At 36.2% G+C, this 21,515-nt stretch overlaps 1 protein-coding gene across 1 annotated transcript in view; it reads right to left on the reverse strand.

Moving 5' to 3' along the window:
• The window catches only part of iars (isoleucyl-tRNA synthetase), a 52,656-nt gene that overhangs the window by 10,950 nt on the left and 20,191 nt on the right, over positions 1-21,515 (reverse strand). Inside the window, exons 8-20 of the mRNA XM_015400588.1 lie at positions 19,650-19,723; positions 17,096-17,290; positions 16,878-16,964; positions 15,918-16,001; positions 14,112-14,256; positions 13,510-13,630; positions 13,340-13,431; positions 12,984-13,061; positions 12,350-12,471; positions 8,342-8,444; positions 7,792-7,875; positions 5,441-5,615; positions 597-709 (exon numbers count right to left, since the gene is read on the reverse strand). Of these exons, the coding sequence (XP_015256074.1) occupies positions 597-709; positions 5,441-5,615; positions 7,792-7,875; positions 8,342-8,444; positions 12,350-12,471; positions 12,984-13,061; positions 13,340-13,431; positions 13,510-13,630; positions 14,112-14,256; positions 15,918-16,001; positions 16,878-16,964; positions 17,096-17,290; positions 19,650-19,723 (1,473 nt within the window). The remainder of the gene's footprint in view (positions 1-596; positions 710-5,440; positions 5,616-7,791; positions 7,876-8,341; positions 8,445-12,349; positions 12,472-12,983; positions 13,062-13,339; positions 13,432-13,509; positions 13,631-14,111; positions 14,257-15,917; positions 16,002-16,877; positions 16,965-17,095; positions 17,291-19,649; positions 19,724-21,515) is intronic.

Here is a 21,515-nt window from a genome sequence, read left to right on the forward strand (position 1 = left end):
TTTATTCATTTTTTTAAATTAATAATCGATACTTGGCGTCAAGAATCGATGCAGTAGATCACAAAAATTAGAATCACGATGCATCATCATGACGATTATTTTGCACACCCCTAATAGGCAGGAAGGAGGGCTACAGGAGAAGTACAACAACAAGGCTTCTTTACAGAAATAGAAAGCAGAAAAACTGGGAGATGGACAGATGGGAGAAAGATAGTCTGTGATGAGTGAATAAAGGGGAAAATTGTAAAATAAAAAAAATAAAAATAGCCAGTTCAGTACTCTGGTATTAAGGTGCAGCCGTGTGGTGTGTATACGGCTGGAGGAGCACTGATTAGAAAGGCCCTGTGGAAAAAGACACACTGCTGCTCTCCACCCAGCTATGAAATGATTTCATGCGTCGTACTTAGCAGATGAGTTACTTTATAAGTAATACTACAATGCAATACAACCAATAAAAGAGTATATAAATGACACTCTGCCTACAAAGTCTACATCAAACAAGCATTTTTAATAATCATAAGACTTTTTAATTTATCCTTTTTCATTTACAGATGGTGGTTAAAACAATACTGTGAGCATTTCAATCACAAACCTACCTGAGCATCAGAGTGTGCTTCATACTGTGCAGCAGAGCCAGAAGTCTGATCGAAGGTGTACATCAACCTCAGATCCTCCTCATGGAGCTCGTGGCCGTCCACCACAATGGAACCTTAAAATTCAACATGACAAATTAACACTGAAGATAGGTGAATTATATGTAACTATCCTAAATCATGCATGTTCAAAAAGAAGATAAAAGTTGCTTTTATTGCAGTGCAATGAATGCATCATGCATGTGAAGATCTGCAAAATGAAATTCCCTTTTAGAGATTCTTCCTGCTTTTTGTAAGACATTTAAAAGGATTAAACTAACTGCAATTAGATGGAACCCACATGAATAAATATATCATGCAATTTTAACTCCTAATTCTATTAAGAACAGATTATCAAAAGCAAAGTGGCCCTATGTGTAAAATAAAAATCTAACTAAATAACAAATTAACTGAGATTAACTGAGATAAACCGCTTTTTTTAATACTTCTCTTCCACTCCAAGCCTCTCCGAGGCTGGACAACCGACTTAAAAATCTAAAATCTGGAAATCACCTTAATAAAACCCATCTGACAACATAGCAGGCTGCAAAAAATGTTTAAAAAGAAAAGCCATCTGTTACATAAAAATATTAATTAGATGAGAAAGAGACAGCGTGTTCCTTTACATCTCTATCAGACACACAGCACTGTTAGAGATACATGCATGAAAACAAGGAAAAAAAACTTTAAAAACTGACTGACTGAATGCCGTTCAAAATGGCTGAATTCAAGAGAATATGAATAGAAGATTGAGCCAACATTCCTTCACAGAGAGAGATACAAAGAACTCATCACCAGTAATCAGAAATTCTTGACGGTGGTTCAATGATTAATAGATCTATGCTACAATTTTTTCCTAAAATCAAATATTCACAGTATTTTTCTTTTGGAACTAAAGAAGTGAGGATGATTTTACAGTAAGATTCTCAGCAATGGTCTTTTTTTCACATTTACATTACTAGCTCTAAAAATACAGGAGCCATCTACCTGTAACATCTGCTTTGCCCATGGCATCAATTAGCCACGTCTGTGTTCTCCTTTAAAACCGTGACCATATTTTTTTCTGTCCTTTTACCTGTTAGCCCCTGGAGGCTCGATAAAACAGTCTCCCTCTGTCTCTCTAATCTAAAATTTCCACAATTTGGTTTCCTGTGTCGCTTGCTGCTTCTTTGCCTTTTCCAATCTTCTGCCTTGACCTCTTTTCCTCTATCTTATCAGACATAATGGGATCAAAGTCACATGTAAGGGAAGAATAGCTACCAAGCAACGGTTATTCTTGTGAAACGTCTATCCTCCTAATCTAGATGGGAACAATTTTAGAGCCATGGAACTTAAATTTACTTTTGTTTAAAACGTTTGCATGCAAGATGCCTCCAATGGTTTTATTTTCTTTAAATATTTCAAACAATATAAAGGAACATATTTATTGTTAACTGTACCTATGCTGCATTTAGTTTAGGACTTATTTTATATATAACTTTGAAGCTTAAAACCTTTTTTTCTGGGTTGACTTGGTGACAGTGCACCCATTTCATCTTTCAGTTTTCTCTTGCTACCATTTTCTGCCATGCTGTATAAGATCCATCTCTTCCTGCCAGAAATTCATGTCCTTTTTCCTTCCAACTGGCCTGACTTCAAACATTCGAGTGATTGGAAATCTGAAGTTCCCACAGCCCAGCTGACCTCTGCTGTTTCCTTCTCCAGAGACTCTGGGGGCTCTCCTCGTCTCTCTATAATTGGAGAGACAAGATACCTTGACCTGCTTTGATCCCGACTCTGGTTCTGATTGCATTCTAGGGATAAACTGGCTGTGTGTGTTTCAGTGTGCGTATATGTATTACAGACTTGTATTGCAAGGCTTTACTCTTTACACTGACTGCATTGCTCTTAAAATACACATTTATTAGGCAACTGATTTAAGAGAAATTTTGACAGAGTGCCACCGCCCATCTGTTTTTGGTTCTAAAATAACAGGAAACGTAATCTTTGGAGCTCGATGAATGTAAAACAGGAATGTTATCACTTGAAACCACAAAACGGGCATAAGGTTCAACCCTATGGGTAATAAACCCTTTTTGGAGGGTAAACACTAACTGCTTTGCATTATATTGAAAGGTCAACAGGCTTCACCGATTTAAAATCATAAACAGCCCGAAATTAAGTGTTTTATTAATAAATGTCAAATATGTAAAGATTCTCCCATTTGTTGTTTTTTTTTTTTTTATTTAAATGTTTAACTTAATCAACCTTGTAAAAGTAAAACAAATGTATTCAAACATGGTAAGCTGTTAGAGATGATCAACTCTACTGGGTCCCTAGACATTTCTGTTTTGTTTCAGGGGATTGTTTCTTCTCCCCATGAGTGCATAACAGAGTGCATCTCCTAGGGGGACATCCTAGGTGGATGAAAGGATTACATTTATTTACACCAAAAAGAAAAAAAATACTTCAGGTGTTTCAGACTCCTTTAAATCGAGTGACAGCAATCTGTGTTTCTTTGGTTCTATCACTGCCAATCACTCCAAATGAAAAATCCTCTAAACACTTGAAAACTGCAACCAGATTTCTGTTTCCTTCCATTCTCTAATGAAGTTATGATTGCATTGTTTTTTTTTCCACTATATAAGACGGAAATTAGGGGTGTAAATCACATCCATCATGGCGATTCGATTCAGTATCGATTTCCTGACCCAACGATTCGATTATTTTCGATACTTAAGAATACACCACGATTCGATTCGATTCGATTAATCGGTTATTTTTTTTATTTATTATTTTTTTATTTATTTTTTTTACACCTTACAGGCTAAACAAAGTTTCAAGTTTGAAATAAATCAATGAAAGCTGTAATATCATTACGCATTTTCTTTAGAAACAACAGCAAATAACCGAAGTAGAAAAGTTGCATCAAAAAATACTGCAAAAATACTGCACAATATCAGTGTAATGAGTTCAATGCAATACCTCGGCTCCAAAGAAACTGTCCAACATATTTTTTTAGAATGTAATAAATATACTCAGGAAAGAGAGATGTTGCTTAGAGAGTTAGACAGGAATAAAAATAAACTAGATATAAGGGAATTGTTTCAAAGGTCATCTGGGGATGTAGTTTTTGGTAGTATTTTTAATTTTCTAAGAAGAACGGGTATTTTAGGGAGAATATAATAGTTTGTCTGGTCCATACTCCATTCTGGAAGGTGGCGGTAATGCACCTATAAGTTGTTTGCCAACCGCCATTAAAAAAAAGAAGAGACGCTCCGCTGCTCCTCTCCCAGATTGTAGCTGACCGCAAACAGTGCAGCAGACAGGAGGCCGGCTTGTTTTGTTTTTATGACCGAAATTGCGGAAAACAACTCGTGAAGTTTGACCCGCTAGAAGAGCGAGGTGCGCGAGAACGCTGGGAGCATTTTTCCAGCTGAATCTCCGCTCTTTTTTCCCTCCGTCGTCGGACTAAACTCGCCCCCACTTCCTCATCGCCTCGGCCGTATCTAGACCCACAGCGTGTAGCCCAGACCACGCTTCAATACTGAGCATAATTTAAAAATGTCTGTGTGAAGCTTGCTGCAACAAACTGCTGTAAGAGTATAACCAGGAAGCGCGGTAGGAGGGCAAAATAGGTTTAGCGGCACCGCAGCACGGGAGGGAGAATTACGCCCAGGAGCAAATGGATAAAAATAGACCGGAGGAAAAAAAAAAACATTAATCGATTATCTTGCAGACGTGTCGATGCATCGGATCGTCGGCTTTTGGATCGATGCATCGATACAAAACGATTATTATTTACACCCCTAACGGAAATATACAAGAACTTTCTAATAACCTTGAACAAAACATAAATCACTTTTAATAAAGCTAACTATTTTTGGATGCTCCTAGGTTTGAATAACACCAGCTCCCTCTCTCTTTAAATGCTTCTGTTCAGAGAAGATATTGAGACCTTAATCTGTAAAACTGCAAAAAAGTTTACAATTTCCATCATTTACTATGCACGGTGGCCAAAGGCGAAGAGTGGGATTTCTAAAAATAAAAGACAGCAAAAGAATAAAAAAAAACTGCAAAAAAAAACTATGAAATTGCCACTGGAATCTTTGACAGGAAATCTAAGGGATACAGATAGAGCGATAAACACCTTTTGAACAAATTCTAAAATAATTAGAAATGATTGTTAATTAAAAAACAATAAAGAAGTAATTATAATTAGAAGTTGCTAAACATCCCATGGAATTAGAATAAAAAATATAAATATTTAGCAAACAACACAAAATAGCAAGAATTGCAAAAAGTAGGGAAATATCAATAATACAGCTCATTAGTCATATAGAAATATTACCTTTTTATATTAGCCCACATTTTTATCTCCGTTTATCCCTAGAAAGAACTTTCATTTTCTTTATACACTGATTATCAATCATTCAGCAATCTCCTAAAGCTATATCAGTTTGCTGACCACAGACTGAAAACCAGCCCACTAAATAAGATTTTGTTTGGAGAAAAAAAAAGTAAAACTATAAAATAAAAAGTATAATTTAAGAATAGTTAAATGATTAGGACTCGTCAGTGACACAAACATGCCAATTTAAGTTGATTTAACCAAACATACCCACACACGTGTGTGTATATATATATATATATATGTGTGTAAATAAAAACTCGTGTGTGAAAAGGTGAGGAAATTAGAGCTTAAAACATCAAATTCCTCATACTTCTAGGGTAAGAGATTTGCAATAGGATTACAAACCTAAGGAGGATATAAAATGTTGAAGTTTTTATGATGTTAAAGATTTAGTGCTGTTTCTGCCAAATTGTACCTGTTTTCTGGAAGGTCTCTAGCTGTTCACTGGTGAGCTCCTTGATAGAAGCAGTCACAGCTTTGAAGGCCCCCTTTAATCTCTTGCCCAGCACCATGTGGTCAGGCTCAGCTCGCAGGCGGATCTCGTACTTGTCCTTGTCTGTGGAAAGTGTCAACTGTCGCACATTGAGCTCCTATGGGAATAAAAGAGAAATAGTAAAGTGCCATGTCAACACAAAATGTACAGTAGCTGTGTTCTGGATGCCCACAGAGAAAACAAATATGGACTGTGTGGGAAACCTATTATAGAAAGTTTAAGCAACTGAATTAGACAGAAAATGAGGCAAGAGAAAATTGAATTAACGTTTAATCAGACTAACATACCCTAGGCTCAATACTAAAACTTGAACTAAACTGATCAAGAAGGGTAATTTCCTCACACAGTATATATTCAAATGAGCCAGTCCTGCGCTTCAGTCAATATTTCACTTTTTAACCAAAAGGAAGAAAAATCTGTGATCCCATTGTATCCAGTGGAACAACAGAGATACTAAATATAACCAAACTGACAACACTTCCATCCCCTCCTCCTTTCAGTCAATCACACTGTTCGGGTTGAGCTCTGGCACTGTTAACTTTCTGACAGCGAGCACAGACGGAGTACTGCAGTGGGACGAGTCAAAGAATCAAAGGCAGTGTGGGTTTTAAAAATCTGAGCAGGAATCAGCTAATGCACTAATTTCACAAAAAATTGTACTTTTTCCTATTTAGAGGATAAATATGAATTTATGCGAGTGGTGACTTGGAAGGTGGCAGTTTACAGTATACTGGTGCATTGCAATGAGCCGAGGCTTCTGTCAGCACAAATGGTGACTCATCCGATATTCGAAAGAGCATCTCCAGCTCACTAGAGACTGGAGCCATCAGTGGAGACACCAACAGGCATGTCAGCGAAGGAAAGCTGAGCCAAGCTAAAACTCAGATGCAAGAACAGCAAGTACCATTTTGTACCGAACCTCTTCCTTCATTTCGCTGCATCAGTTTCATTTTTGGAAGAGGAAAGAGTGAAAACTTAGTAATGCCAGAAAGAATTTAGAATTCCTGATATTACAACACTTCTGTGCTTATTTTTTCAGCAAACTTTAGAAATATATGAAAATCTATTTCTAGATATTTAGAAATGTATCAAGTTTTCTTGTTTCAAAGATCAAATTATGTGGTTGATTTTCTGCTTAAGCCTCAATAGATGAGATGGAAATTCTGTTCTTTTAAAAGACTGAGGCAATCAGACCACAGTGCTGGTCACCCCCTTAGTTTGAACAGAGTTACTGAGTCTAAATGTAATATTCAACTGTATTTATATATCAAAATGCTTAAAATTAAGTTAAATGAAGCACAAAGAAATAAAAGGACATTAAAAAATACAACAATTTTCTTGAGGCATGTTGAGACGGCAGTGAAGGGTGAGAGAAAGCAAAACTTCTAGCAGAGAAATTTATGGTCTCATCTGTGAATAGCAAAGCTTCTTTCTTTTTTTGCATCTTTTTAAGGCATCATGCTGAATTTGGAAATGCTAGCCGCATTTTGAAAATTTTAGTCTTTAGGTAAAGATTTGAGCTTAGCTCAAAACGTTTCCAAATCTGCATTTGGTTGATTTGGCCTTTCTCACAAAAAAACTATTCTGCAATCAATTAAATGCCACTGGAAAACTTGCTTATTGGCTTTAGATCTAATCATAGCACTGAAACAGCTCTGGTGAAAATTGCGAATGATATTCTCATGGCCTCAGATAACGGACTCAAGTCATGTGCCCTTACTGATTTAAAGTATTAAGACTGAGCTCTAGTTCCAAGGACACATTACCCTGCATGTTTTAGATGTGTCTGTGCTGCATCAAATGATAGCATGACCTCATTAGCCATCCAGTGCTGCAGAGGCCTGTTTATTGCACATTTATTAAAGTCAGGTCTGGGGAGGTAACAGAAAACCTAAATGGGTTGAAGACCCCAGCTCTAGAGTCTACACATACAGATGAGCAACTTAATAATGTCGATTAACACAGCTGACACACTATTGGTTAGATTGCCTCAAATGTTTTGGTAGGGGAAAATACTAGATGCACATTGAAATTAAATAACTACTTTCAAAGACCTGCTTCAGTTTTCGTTGTGAATGGAGCAGACGGTACAGTTTTCAATTATAGGACAGTTTAGAAGCAGCATGTGAAGTTGTACTTCCTCTGATGCTCAGCACAGCCACAATGAACTGCTTATGGAAAATGAACATGGCTCCAGGGATGTTTTCCTTAATCTCTGCTTATCAAAGATGTGTGAATCAACAAGGTACACAAAGTACACAGTGTTTACTCACTTCAAGGATGTATTTCTGCAAAGACTGGATGTCTTTTAGAGCCTCCGGGTCCTGGTGGATAACTACCACCTCCTTCAATGGGTACTAAAACACACAGAGAAAAAGCAGATAGAGAGAAAGACATTGGGTTCAAATTAGTACCAATGTTTAGTAAGTCAAACATGATTGTTTATTACCTTCTATAAGATAGTGGCTTGATGAACCAGCTAAAACAAATACATTCAAATGAGGGGATAAAAACCACTGCACACCAAACTTTTCTTTTTGTTTGGAAAACATTGCATTACTTCACTTGGAGTTTTTACAATCATGCTGTTTTGTGCCAATTTATCAATATTATTCTTCAACTAACGTCATAAATGGTAAATCTCACACAGAGTGAAGGGTTCCTCTGATAAACAATTTAAACCCGTCAGTGGAAGAATAACCACAACAGATCAATCCATAAGCAATCGACTAGGGCTGTTCTTCTACTTCCAACCTTAAGCTAGCAGGAGTCTGACTGTAACTCCCAGAGTGGTATATAAAACACAAGTGAATGGTGATATACCTTGACAGGAAGGGTCTTCCTGTCTCTAATCACTCTTCCCAGCTCGATCACAGACTGCATTTGGGAGACGGCATTTTCAATACGCTTGTCAATCAAATTATCCCTAAAAAACAGAGAGATAAGCAAAGGAAACCTGAGTATCATCACATTATAAACAGTAATATAATGTCCACCACATCTTAGCAGTTCGAGGAGTAACTGCATCGAACCATTTAGTTTTTAAAGCCTTTTGCCAAATCTTAGCTTGAAAAGAAAATGTCAAATTTTTTATCTAACACTGACACCTTGCTTTGGAACAAAACTATTTTTTAAGAATATTTACAGCTTTAAAGTAAGGTGTTTTTTTCTTACCCTTCAGTTAATACTGAATAATAAATGCAAATGTCGGATGCAGAAAGAATAACAGGATATCAAAATACGAGAAACGGCTTATAACAAAAACACCAAATATCAAGCTTCCTCTTAGCTCAAATTAGAGCAAGAAAGTAACTAATGAAAACAAATGCTATCATTATTAAAACCTCATTCACTTAATTCTATATTTGAGGACAATGTGGCAGAGAGAAGGCAGAATCTAGGCACAGCCAATCATTAAATGAGAGGACTAAGGAGAAATTGTTTCCCACCACCAGATTGGTAACTGAGCTTTTAGAGCAAAAGCACCAAGAACTAAGAGCTGCAGCATTAGATTCTGTCTAAGTGACAGAAGAGATTATATGAACCATTACACAAACTACATTCCTTATGCAAGACAAATACATTTTTAATCGGGTCTGAAGTTTTTCTTTAGAGTTTAAGATGATGTAATTAAGTCAGGACGATTAGAATCCCTCCAAGGCATTTCAAAAAGGATCTGCCGCCAAGCCACGCACTTCACTTAAGTAAATGGAGTGAAGGGAGCAAAATCATATTTCATCAGCTGGATCCATTCTGCAGGGCAAACAATAAGGAAAATGGCAGAGCCATTTGTGGGTGTTTCTTAGTCTTCGCTTGATTAAAGATGACCTGAATGATGGCAGCAACAAATACCGTTTTGATCAAAGAACCACAAACTGGTAGGGGGAAAAAAATTATCTACAAAAACAGAAATGTGAATTAAAGTTGAATAGTTTAATGTGAAACATTTCCTTTCACAGTCAGTGTTCTTTATGTATAGGATATTTTTTAAAGCTATTCGTTCCTCATGATTTAAATGTTAAACAACAGGTTGCCAAGAAAAGAAACAAAGAAAATGATAATCCCTTTCTTTCCAGGCTAATAAAGAACTTTTTAACTTCTAAGAAAATATATCCAGAGGATATGTTCAGATAAAATTGAATAAAGCAGTTAAAAAATATGAAATCTGTACAATAAAGATCATAAGCTGCTTTCTGGTGGAGTTTCAAGCTGTCCCATGTCAGTTTTGCAGCTCTGTTCCAGACAGCGCCAATTCTCTTCAGTAAGGAAGTGCAAAGTGATGTGCAATATCACAGTAATCCAGCAGCGATGCACTGTTTTACTCAATTTGCACAGCCTGCCTTTTACCATAGTGGCTTATGAATGATATTGGTCAATATATGAGCCCAGACTTCCCGCTTTACACCACTTCCGGTCGACAAAGAAATTAGCCTATTCTGGGTCATAATTGTATTCTGTTATGTCTTTAATTACAGTGGAGTTAATGAAAGTTATTTCTTTCATTAGGTGAAAAATCATGTCAGACACTTTAAAACACACTGTAGTAAGCAGATAAATGGAGGCAGAAGATGTCTTTCAGTCATCAATGCACACATTCAGCGACACACAGGAGCTCTTTCAAGCTGGGCACCGTTTGATTCACAACACCTGTCCCATCAACCAGGAATCAGAATCAGAAATAGTTTAATAATCCCAGGGAGGAATTACTTTCGTTACATTACTAATATTTTTAATAGAGTGGCTATAGGACCAGTTTAATATAACACAATTTCATACAATATAAATAATTAGGGGGTCCCCGCTCCATCTCGCAATCAGTTTGGAGGTCCTTGGCCTGGAAAACGTTGAAGACCCCTGCTTTAATCAATATAATTTGCAAAATCAATAGTTACAGTATCTAAGAATAGGTTCAACTACAGCAAACTGCTTATACTGGCAGACTCAGAAGATGGAAAATAACAAACCAATTAGCCTCGAGTACAAAAAAGAAAAAAAGTCTGTCCCTTTTGTTAAAAACAAGTTTGTTTCCAGTAAGCGTAGTTACTAACAATGGATGGAGGAGCCAGAAATTTTACTCAAGGGTAGTGATACTTTATCATATTCGTACTCATGTAAAGATAAAATTACAATGCTGTAAAACTACTCCTAAAGTGCATTTTTTTTTCAAGAAGTTTCTCAATTGAATGTAACTCAGTAAATATATTTAGATTATTGCATCTGTTTGCTGATGGAAGTAGGACAAACCATGCATTATCCAGGTGGTGTTGCAGTACTTAACTCTGCTGGTATGAATGATTATCTCAACCTGATATCAGTGCTCATGTTTTTCAATGTAAGTTTGTAACAAGTATAAGTATTTAGGCTGATTTTCAAGTTTTAAGTGAATATAATGGACGCACCATTACACAAACATGCATTAATTAAACAAAATACAACTTTTTGAAAAAATGTAGTATTAGCATTATTAAAAAGTTCAGAGAGGTTCATCTTGCATGTAGACCATTTATAAATATTCAGATTAGGACCCAGGTATTATCACTTGTTACCATTTTGAAAAATATCTAAAGATTGTACATAGTCCTATGTTCTCTTATGCTCTCCTTATCGGTTCACCAAAGGTTAATACAGGATGTAGGTCTACACTTATATAGAAAATGCAATCTATTGCTCCATATTCCGGCCCTTGTCGTCCGGTGTCTTGCAGCTTTTAGATGAGAGTCTGCTTCATCACACCTGAGTCAATTATGTCATTAGCAGGACTCTGGGGAAATTGACCGTGTACTGAAAGGGAAATCGGCCATTTCCTTCACATGTGTGAGAACATCTAAAGGATGTACGACACCAGACAATGAGGGCTAAAATTGAAGAAGCCTGGTCAGGACACAGAGAATGGTATTGACAAGATTGATTATGTGCCTGATATGCATTATTTTTGTATATGATAAGGTCCACTGATCCCCTGATAGGGGACAACTAATTTTTAGATTTCTTATGAGAGTACAAACCTTATGCAGCACATTTTTTTTTTTGACTAAAGCCCGAGAGAAGCCATGTGAAAAACATGGCGTTCGGTGCAATTTGCTGCAATCTGCAGTTGGTATTTAGACAATGATGGTTATTTTTGGGACTGCAGTTATCCAATGGCAAAGTTTTTTTTTTTTTAATCCCTCTTGTATTCCGGTTTGCCGTTACTGGTTTTTGGCCAGTAGCCAACAAAAATGTACTTTTGTTTATACATCCAAATAGATTAAATATCAAAAAAGGAATATAAAAAAAAAATTGATGAATGAATTTCAATGGCAATATTTGTTGTCTGTCCTAATGCTCAATAACAATTATTTCTTGACATATTGTATTTTCTAACAAATAAAAAATATATTTTGGCTCAAAAACAAATGTTCTAAATTTCAGTGTTATATAATTCAACTGTGCTAAAATCTAAACTTTAAGGTGTTTTTTCCTCATTATCAGGGTTACTAATATTTGTGGTCAACATCGCAAAATTTGTGTTTACACTGAAGGCAAACATCCGTTTTCTTTTAATGCATCTAATTTTTAATAAATTTGATAAAACTTTTATTAGTGCAAGATAAAAAGTAATGAACGAATGAGCTAAAAAAAAAATTACTGTTCAGATTAAAGCTTCTTAATAGGTTCAAAGTAAAGGAGTAACGATATATTAATGTCACAAGACGTTAAACCGCATTTGGGCTTCGGAGAGTAAAACATCAGCTTAAATTCTACTTCTTTCCTCACAGAAATGTACTTATTTCCATGAGAAACTCTAAGGTTGACTCTGACCTGATGCTTTACTGAAGGATTTTTTCTGACCTGACTTGTGGCAGCATGAGATAGTGGATGCTGTTGGAGTCCTTTTCTTCAACAGAAGCAGGGTCAATGAGGTGACGCAGATTTTGGTACATCATTTCAGTGATGAAGGGTGTAAAGGGAGCCTGAGGAGCAGGAGACATGAAAGCAAGAGGACAAGAGCATGAGGAGGAATAGACAGAGAAATGATTAAATTGTCTGCTGTGTGGTAAATTTACACTCAAGAGATAAAAGGTCTGAAAGTCTGTTTTTTTTTTTCATTCCAATTTGGATCAAACGTTCCAACAAAACTAAGCTATTGTGAGCCATCTTCTAATGTGATTCTGCTCCCTTTAAATCACTTCTAATTAATTTGTTAACTCAAAGCTGATCTGTATCGACATGGAATAGCTTGAATGGCTTTTAGCTTGCCTCAAGACTCCCATGCAAACACTTTGTGTATAAAAAACAAAACAAAAAAGAGACTCCTAACATTCATCCATTATACATAATTCACACACACATTTTTCCGATGCCAGATCTTCTTCATAGTCTCCAGCAAACATCAAAGTAAAGCGTTCAAACATTACATTTTTTCCCTGCAATCACCTTTCTTTCATGCTCTGAGCTGCTTTTATATAGAAACCAAATGACTCACCATCAACCTGCACATGGAGAACAAAACACTGAAGAGTGTCTCCAGCGCCCACAGGCAATCCTCAGTACCACTCTCGCCCTACAAAGTTCAAAAACGCATTAATATGTTTTTCCCCTTAAAAAAGCAGAAATCTGGGGAATATGTCACAAACGTCATCAGTATCCCCAAAATCAGAAACAGGACTTATTTGAATCACAGGTTCAAATGTACTTTTTTTCCACTCATCAATGCATCATTTAGTGTAGTTCTTTAGTTGTCTATTATTAATACCTTAACCAACAGTATAATCAGATCAAAGTTTCAAGTCAAACATTTAATTTTAGCAGAAATCCTGAACTCCAGATCTGGAATCTGACCTTTAAGCGGCGTCTGTTGGTCCTGACGTACCAGTTGGTGAGCATGTCCACAAACCTGACCAGGCGAGGCACCACTGTGTATAGGCGATAAGCTGCAACCAGAGAGCCACCATGAATTAGCATCCTACTGTAAGTTAAGATACATAGATATACAGGGAAGTTTTTCTTACCATCCATCTCAGCCTTAAAGAACTGGATGAGAGACTGTGTGAAGGACTGGATCCACTTGTCCATAATATTGTCACTCTGCTTCGCAGTGTTTTCATTGTACAGGAACTGAATATCATCTTCCTAGGGCATGAATACGGACAAGTTCAAGAAAACCAATCAATGCAAGTTGGACTGGCATTTGTATTCTGAAACATAATGAATACTAAAATAAAAAACAAATAAAGATTAATTTGTTATGCTGGCAGCTAAGTGTCAATTTGTTCTGCTCTAAAAATGTATTTCTTTATTTTTAGCTTGAGTTTCATCCGACATAGGCAAATACTGCAGGTGTATGAGATGTGAGAAACAAATAGAAATGGATGCACGTTTTTGTCTTAGAATTCCCGACCAGCGGCTATTCTATGTTATATTCAGTCTGGAAAAATAAATGCATTAAGTAAGAGTGTGAGCTACGACAAATAAGATTTCAATTACTTTTTGAACAAGAGGAAAATTCTTTTAAGAGCAAGACAACTCTTAAACGTTTATTTTTTTTCTAAAACACAATCAATGAGACAACAGAGAAACAATGATTATATGAAAATTAGGAAAAAGAAGTGACCTTTTCCAATCTCTGGACATTTTGCACCAGGAAGCGATAAGCGTTGTACCACGGCAAGAACACATCTTTCAACACGTCTCGCACACCTTCCTCCTTGAACCGCAGGTTCTCTGCCCTCACCACAGGTGAGTTGATGAGGTAAAGCCTGCACAGAGATAGAGGGAGTAAAAGCTCATTCCGTATAATTTCCAAGGTCTGATGATGTTAGATGCATCTCCAAGTTAACCAACAAAAGCCAGTCACTTCTTTTTTTTTGTCCAAATCCACCAAAGTGTCGTAATACACAAAAGTTCATCCAAGCTGTAAAAAAAATTATAATGATCCTAAATAAGATGAGTATTTAACCAGGGTACAATCTAAAACATGCAGAACACCTGTGTCCTAAAGCGCCTAAGATGAAAAACAGAAACTAATCTTCTGTGCGGATCATTTGAACATTCTGTGCAGAAGATTAAGACCGATACAACTTGCAGAAGAGATTTGAAAAGAGAAAAGTGTCACATGGAGTCTATCTTAAAAAAATAAATAATTATAATTCTTAGGTGATAAGGTAACTTCATCCTGAAGGTATAGTGTGCATTCAAAATATATTTGTTATAAACCCAGTAATAAAACATAGCTTTTTTGCATGTCACTCCTAATTCAATTGCAAAACTTTTTAAATGCAAACATAAAACAAACTCAGGCTGTGATTTACACGCATCCCTAGGTATAAAGCAAAGGCTCCAAACCAGAGCAGAAGCAGGGAAGGTGGAAGACTATTCTAAGCATTTATGCAAATTAGTTTAAACACTGTTATTCATCTCAAGAAAGACCAATACCAGGGTTGAATGAAATACATATTAAACAAAACAAAACGTAAATACATGAAAGAAAGTGGTAGCAAAAGACAATACACATAATAAGAAAATAATGCATATCAAATGTCAATAATAAAATTTTAAAAATGCCTTAAAAAAAGAGCTTAAAAAACAAAATTGAACAAATCTATATGTGTAATTAAAGAAAGACCAATGCAGCGGCGGCCATTATTTTCTTGTGCCGGTATCTGCTGATATGTGCATGTGTTTGCAAATTCATTTGTGCATTCGGAAACCATGCCTCAACATCATGGGAAGCATATGCATTGCAGCTTCCTACATCTGCTATGCATAGTTGATATGGTTTTTGTTTTTTTTTTGTTTTTTTTATTTGTCCATTTTTTTTTTTATTTAAATTGAGAGTTGTGTAACATTTGTTATCATTGCTCATTTCTATCATATAACTGAAGGAAGAAAAAGCAACATCCACCTCAACAATCAGAAGCACACATCAGGGATTGGTTAGATCGCTGTTTAAACTCTAAACCCAAACAAAACTATGGAAACCTAAAAATAGTAAAAAAGTAAACATACAGTACAAATAAACCGTTAAACCATCCTCAACTCTGACTATCTTTTTCATTAAAAATAAAGATAGGAACCTAAAACAGAACCAGAATGCTGGTTTCATCTCTTTAATTCAGTAGTCTGCTCTTTTTCAGCCTATATGTGAGCATATGGTGCAACTGCAAAGTGTTTTATTCATAACACCATATGGCAATAGCACTCTCACTGCTCAGGGCAAATGGGAGGATGTACAAAAGGGGACTTGTGTTTGGATTTGCATCTACAGCATGCATGAGTGTGCAAATACTCCATGTGAACACACGGATATTTTAAGTAACTGTTTTACACAGAGTTTTAAGTGATTTAAGCATCCTGACCTTTGAACTTCCACAAGGTTTTGGAAACATGCAAACTGTCATATTTATGAACCAAGGCTGACCTGAGGGCATCGGCGCCATAGTTTTGCACAATCAGCCCAGGGTCTGGGTAGTTCTTCTTACGCTTGCTCATCTTCTGCCCATCGCTGTGGGAATAAAACAGGAAGCCATTACTGCACATACACATGCATGTATGCAAGCACGAAAAAGCATGTTGTAAACCATGAACTTGAAATTCAAATTAGTCAAGACCTTCCAGGTCAGCGGGCCTGTGAGCACAAAGCTACATGTAATCTCATGACTGTGAAGAAGCAGCCATAATTGGAGCAGCATCTAGGCTGCAATATCAAAGACTGAGTAAAGAAAAACTTATAAAGAAAGTGAGAACACCGTTTGTTGCTTTTATTGTGCTCATAATGCTGTTCATCCATGATCAGTAATAACTACAAGGACAGCAGTTCAAAGCAGTATGAAACAACCAAAAATAGTTCAAATGTCTTCATTTAGTGGCATATGAGCCTCTTCCACATCAAACTTTAATGGTATCATAAATTAGTATTCAAATATACACACACAAACCACCAATCAACTCTAAATGCTTTCATATGACTATAAAACTAAATCCTCTGGCGATATGTACATGGATATAGATGTGAAGTAACAACAGCAGTATTCTGTTTAACTTCAGGGTCACTCAAAGAATAATCCTTTTCAAATTACACAAAGCAATAATAAATCTTACAAATTTGGAAAAGATTTACTTCTTGTCAAGTTGTGCAGTTAGTGCTGCTGCCTGGGATATTTTAGTCAAAGATGGTTCAGAACTAGAGCCCAATGCAATGAAGAAAATAAAGGCAAAACTATCTAAATTTTATTACAGAAAAAACATTGTAAAGGCATAATACTGTAGAGTTAACAGTGTTCATGATGTTTATAAATAATTTGTAGTTTTACTTTTTACTTTTTGTTCTCATATAAATTGACCATGCATTTTAGGTGTTATTGTAAGTTAGCAGACAGACCTCGCCAGCACCAGGCCATTAACGATGACATTCTTAAAGGGAGGTTTCCCAAACAGCGCTGTGGAGAGGACCAACAGGGTGTAGAACCTACGGGGACAGAACACAAGGTTAGTACAGCAGTATGGCTGAGATCATAGCTGCTCATCCTCTTCTCTGTCATTCATTCCCACTCCCTAAACTATCACCAGTCTTTCTCCTGTCATTCACTCTCAGGTTACCATCCTCTGGTCTGGTCAATGCCCTCAGCGATAAAGTCAGCAGGGAAGGTGTCTTCAAAATCCTTCTTGTTCTCGAATGGGTAGTGAACCTGGGCGTATGGCATGCTGCCACTCTCAAACCAGCAGTCAAACACTTCTGTAATCCTCCGCAGGACGCCTTTACCGCACCGTGACGGGATTGTCAGGTTGTCAATGCTGGACAGGGAACATTTGAAATGGAGGATGGAGAAAAGAACAAAGTTCAGAAATTGGAAGCTTTCACAGTTTTACTTCTGCTTTCAGTCTGAGCCTTAAACATCTGAACCACTAAAACAATTTATAAAGAGATCTTTTATGAGTTATGCAAAGAATAAGTAGATAAGCTAGGCTCCCTACTTTAAGGCCACATGCTAAAATTTAACCACTACTAGTTGTCCTGTATTCATGTTTCTTTAGTAAATTTTTGGTGTCATAACAAGTAACATACATAACACATTAGTTATGCTAAAATAAGCTTTTTGCAGTGCTCTAAAAAAGCAACAACAGTTATTATAACCCTCAAGTTTAAGTGAAACAGGTTTGCATCACATAAAGTCTGCAAACTAAGCAGGCTGCAATTTTTTGGAGGAACAAACAGAGACAAGGTGGAACATTTCATTTTCAAATTCTTAGTTCCAGTAAAAAAATAAACTTGCATAATAGCGTTTAATGTCTTATTAGTTCAAAATGGATATGTTTAATTAAAACATCACTCAGGAGTTTGAGCTTAGGTTTTGAAATTGGACAGGCTGTTGCAAAATAGTTTTGTTAATGCCACATTTTCACTTTTTTTTATAGACATAATATATCTGAAAAGATTGTGTTAATTTTCCTCTTTCATTAAATTCTGAGAGACCTTGGACCAAAATCTTAGCTTGTTCTAGAGCAGAAACTCTATAAGAGATAAAGATGAAGCTGGTGAATGGATTTCATTATTTCTTAGTGTGAATGTCTATTATTAATCCCAATCTTTACATGGTTTACAGGCGACACCTTTGGCTTGGAGCTCAGCCTACCTTCTCTTGCAGCTTATTCACAAGAAGATTTATACAGTCTTTCTAAATCTAAAATTTCACCAGATGTTCTGAAAAATAATCACAAACCCTCAACATAAAATAAGTTATTTAGATATTTTTGCAAATGTTTAAACCAAACACAAATGTACATCATAAAAAGGGGCTGATGAAATATTTCATCCTGCCTAGATACATTTCCATACAATTCTTGTTGTTTTTTAGTTTATTCTTCTGAATTCAATATTTTAGGATTTATCTATTGTTACAGAAAAACATAAAAATAATAATAAAGTAGTTAGAAAAATAATAAAAGATTTTATCATTTATCTTCAAAAGTTAAGGCTTATTAAAGAGTCTGGAAATGAACAGGAAAATATTAAAGGAATTTAAAAACGATCTGTGCTCCACCACAACCACATACCAGCTCCACTGTAGTCCCATTAACTGATGCAATTAAAAGCCCAACCTAATAAGATCAGGTGTTATTCCCAGTCTGTGAGTAATGTGGGAACCTGAGGGCATCCCACCATCACAGCTAAACTAATTACATGAGTACAAAAATTAAACAGCCATGTTAGCAATCATAGATTTAATGATGTAGATAAATAAAACCAGGGTAGGTCATTCATAAACGTTTGTGCTTTTGCTTTAATGTGACAATTATTCCCAGATATTTCAACTTATAAAAAATGCTGTGAAGTAATAATCTGTAGCACCTTTTGAGTCCATTTCAGACAGCAATTTAAAAAAGTTTATCAGCTTCTTATATCTTTTCTTGGTAACTTTTACTCAATTCATCCTTCAAAAAAACTTTAAATCTATTCGACTGTAAGAATATCTGTATTCAGGTGCCCTAATGGCTTTTTGTCAGATTTCGCCCTGAACTATTAAAGAGCCATAGAAAAACTTTCATTCCTTCGGGTGAGGTCAGTGTTTTTTGGGCATTTGAACCTAGTGCTGCAGGGACTGACATCTCTCTTCATTCTTAGCTTTCAGGCAGACTGCCTTTGGGGGAAAATTATTTAGTCTTTCAATAATTTCTTACACCAAGAATATGAAATCAAAGAAGATTGAAAACAATTGATGTAAACTAGAAATCACTGCAGCTTCTCAGGCCTCTTATCAGCTTTCCTGGAGCAGTTTAGTCTTTTTGTCAATTATGGGGAAAAGTCCAGTTTAGGAAATGTCGATGTAGTTCTACATTTTCTCGATTGTTGATATAGGCCTCACTTTGCAATGATGTAATAAAGTAATGTGAGTTTCTTTTGTACTCAAGATGATTAACTAAAGGGGATTCAGCAAAATGCAAATTTAACCCAGGATTTAGACTGCATATAGTCTGCTCTGAACTTGGCTTATAAAAAAAAAAGAAAAACTGGAAATGTAGTGAAATGATTGATCTCTTACATTTTTGTGCATCACAATAACCAAGCATTTCAACAGGGTTTACATTTTTTATAGACCCTTATTAGTTATCTTAGTGGACAATCTAAAAAAATGAAATCACTGATAGGACTTACTTTTCCCGATGCAGATCGGTTACTTTGACTCCAGTCAGCTCCTCCAGTTCAGCGATGGACCCCACACAGACCACCTAACAATCCGCACCCCAAAAAGAGAGGACAAATCTAAGCAAATTCCAAGAACATTCGAAAGTACACACACAAACTGTCTCTGGTCAAGATCCTTATTGTATCTGAACAAGCTTCCCTGTTCTCATGTTATTTTATGTCTGCTGACACTGCTGTAGCATTAAGAGGGTATATAAATATACAGAGTCCAGTAAATCCTCAGACAGGAAACAGAACTGTTTACTCTAATGTGACAGAAACGTTAGCTAATGCGTTCGCTAGCTGCGGCACAAATACTCAACAAAAGCCAGTGATTAGGGGCAAGTTTTGGCTTGAGTCGTGCTATATTATACATGTCGCGATATTACAGTATCACTATATATATTGCGATATTTTCCCAGGCTATCAAAATTTAATGTGTGGATAAAAAAGCAAGTGCTGTACATGTTCATCAGAAGATATTGATCATTATGTTATTTTGGCATGCATGTTGTTTGGGGTTTGGGTCAGTTCACATCTTCCAGTGTGACTGCCTCAACCACAGATATGGCGCTTTGCCGCACAACAAAAGGACTTCACAACGCTGCCTACCAGGGTGGCAGTGCAGAGGTAGCTCATTTTCCACTCTGTTTAGATAAAAAAAATGCTTTATTTTTATATTTTTTAACAGATACTAGGAACTGAAAGATTGATATTTTGTCTGGCAGCAAAAAAACTTTGATTTATTTGCAAAACAATTTTACCCACACTCGTACCAGTGATAAGCTTGTCATACCAAACACCCCCTTTTACAATGGGTGAGTACACCAAGTGCAGAGAAGCTAGATTTGCTGCTTTTTTTTTTTGTCAATTTTTGTCTTTCATTTTTAAGTTTATATTACATAGTTTAATGAATATTGCCAAGTCATTTATCTTATTATGTATGTATGTTATTATGTTATTATGTAATTGCTTAAATAGACACATGAAAATATAAGGGTGTGTTTGATAATATAGCAGAATCTTTAGGAAAATTGTGCTGATCTTTGGTGAGTTGGTTTAAAAATACAGATGTGATCGATCAGTTTACTGGCTCCGGCAATAAACAGAAGCGAGTCAAATTTGGCCAGATGGTCTTCCACAAACACTGCTGCTCTGCATCGCTAAGGAGACGCAGTGTAAATGCTCTCATTGATTATAATTGGAGTGAATTTATTGCAGAGTTCATGGCTGAGCAGAGCTGGACGTAATGTAAATTGGGGGTTTGTACCCCTGAAGCAATGTAATTCTCAAAACAGCTTGTGCTCAAACTTCCACTTCTGGCATCTGTTTCAGTTCCTATAGACAAATCCTAAGTGGTGAGAGATCTTTGTTTTGAAACCACTGTTTTATGGGATTGCAAAGGTCAGAAATGTCCTTTTTGACTAATAATTACTTTTTGTGTTACCACAACAGGACACTGACAACAGAATGTTTCTTCATCTTTTTCCTTAGATCCCAATTCTCAAGTCATATAGTGTGATTCAGGTATTATTTAAGAATTTATACCGTCAAGCTAAACATTTGGAAAATGATGAGACGTTTAAGATTTGTGAGGTCAGACAGGAAGTGTTGATGTTTAGACACAGAAGTAAAAGTAGGCCTCCTCCTGAGTAATCGCACCTTACAAAGTACGACAAAGTGTGTTATCTGGTCTCCTCAGAGAAGTAACCTGTAGGCTCTGCTCTAGTTTTAGCACAGCACCAGGTAATGTGGCCTACATACAGCATTATTGTGCAAATTAGACATAGTAAAAGCAAAAGCTCACAGAGAGATTCGGCAAAACAAGATGATGCT

Source organism: Cyprinodon variegatus, unplaced genomic scaffold, assembly GCF_000732505.1.
Source record: "Cyprinodon variegatus isolate N-32 unplaced genomic scaffold, C_variegatus-1.0 Scaffold1121, whole genome shotgun sequence".
NCBI classification, from domain to species: domain Eukaryota; kingdom Metazoa; phylum Chordata; class Actinopteri; order Cyprinodontiformes; family Cyprinodontidae; genus Cyprinodon; species Cyprinodon variegatus.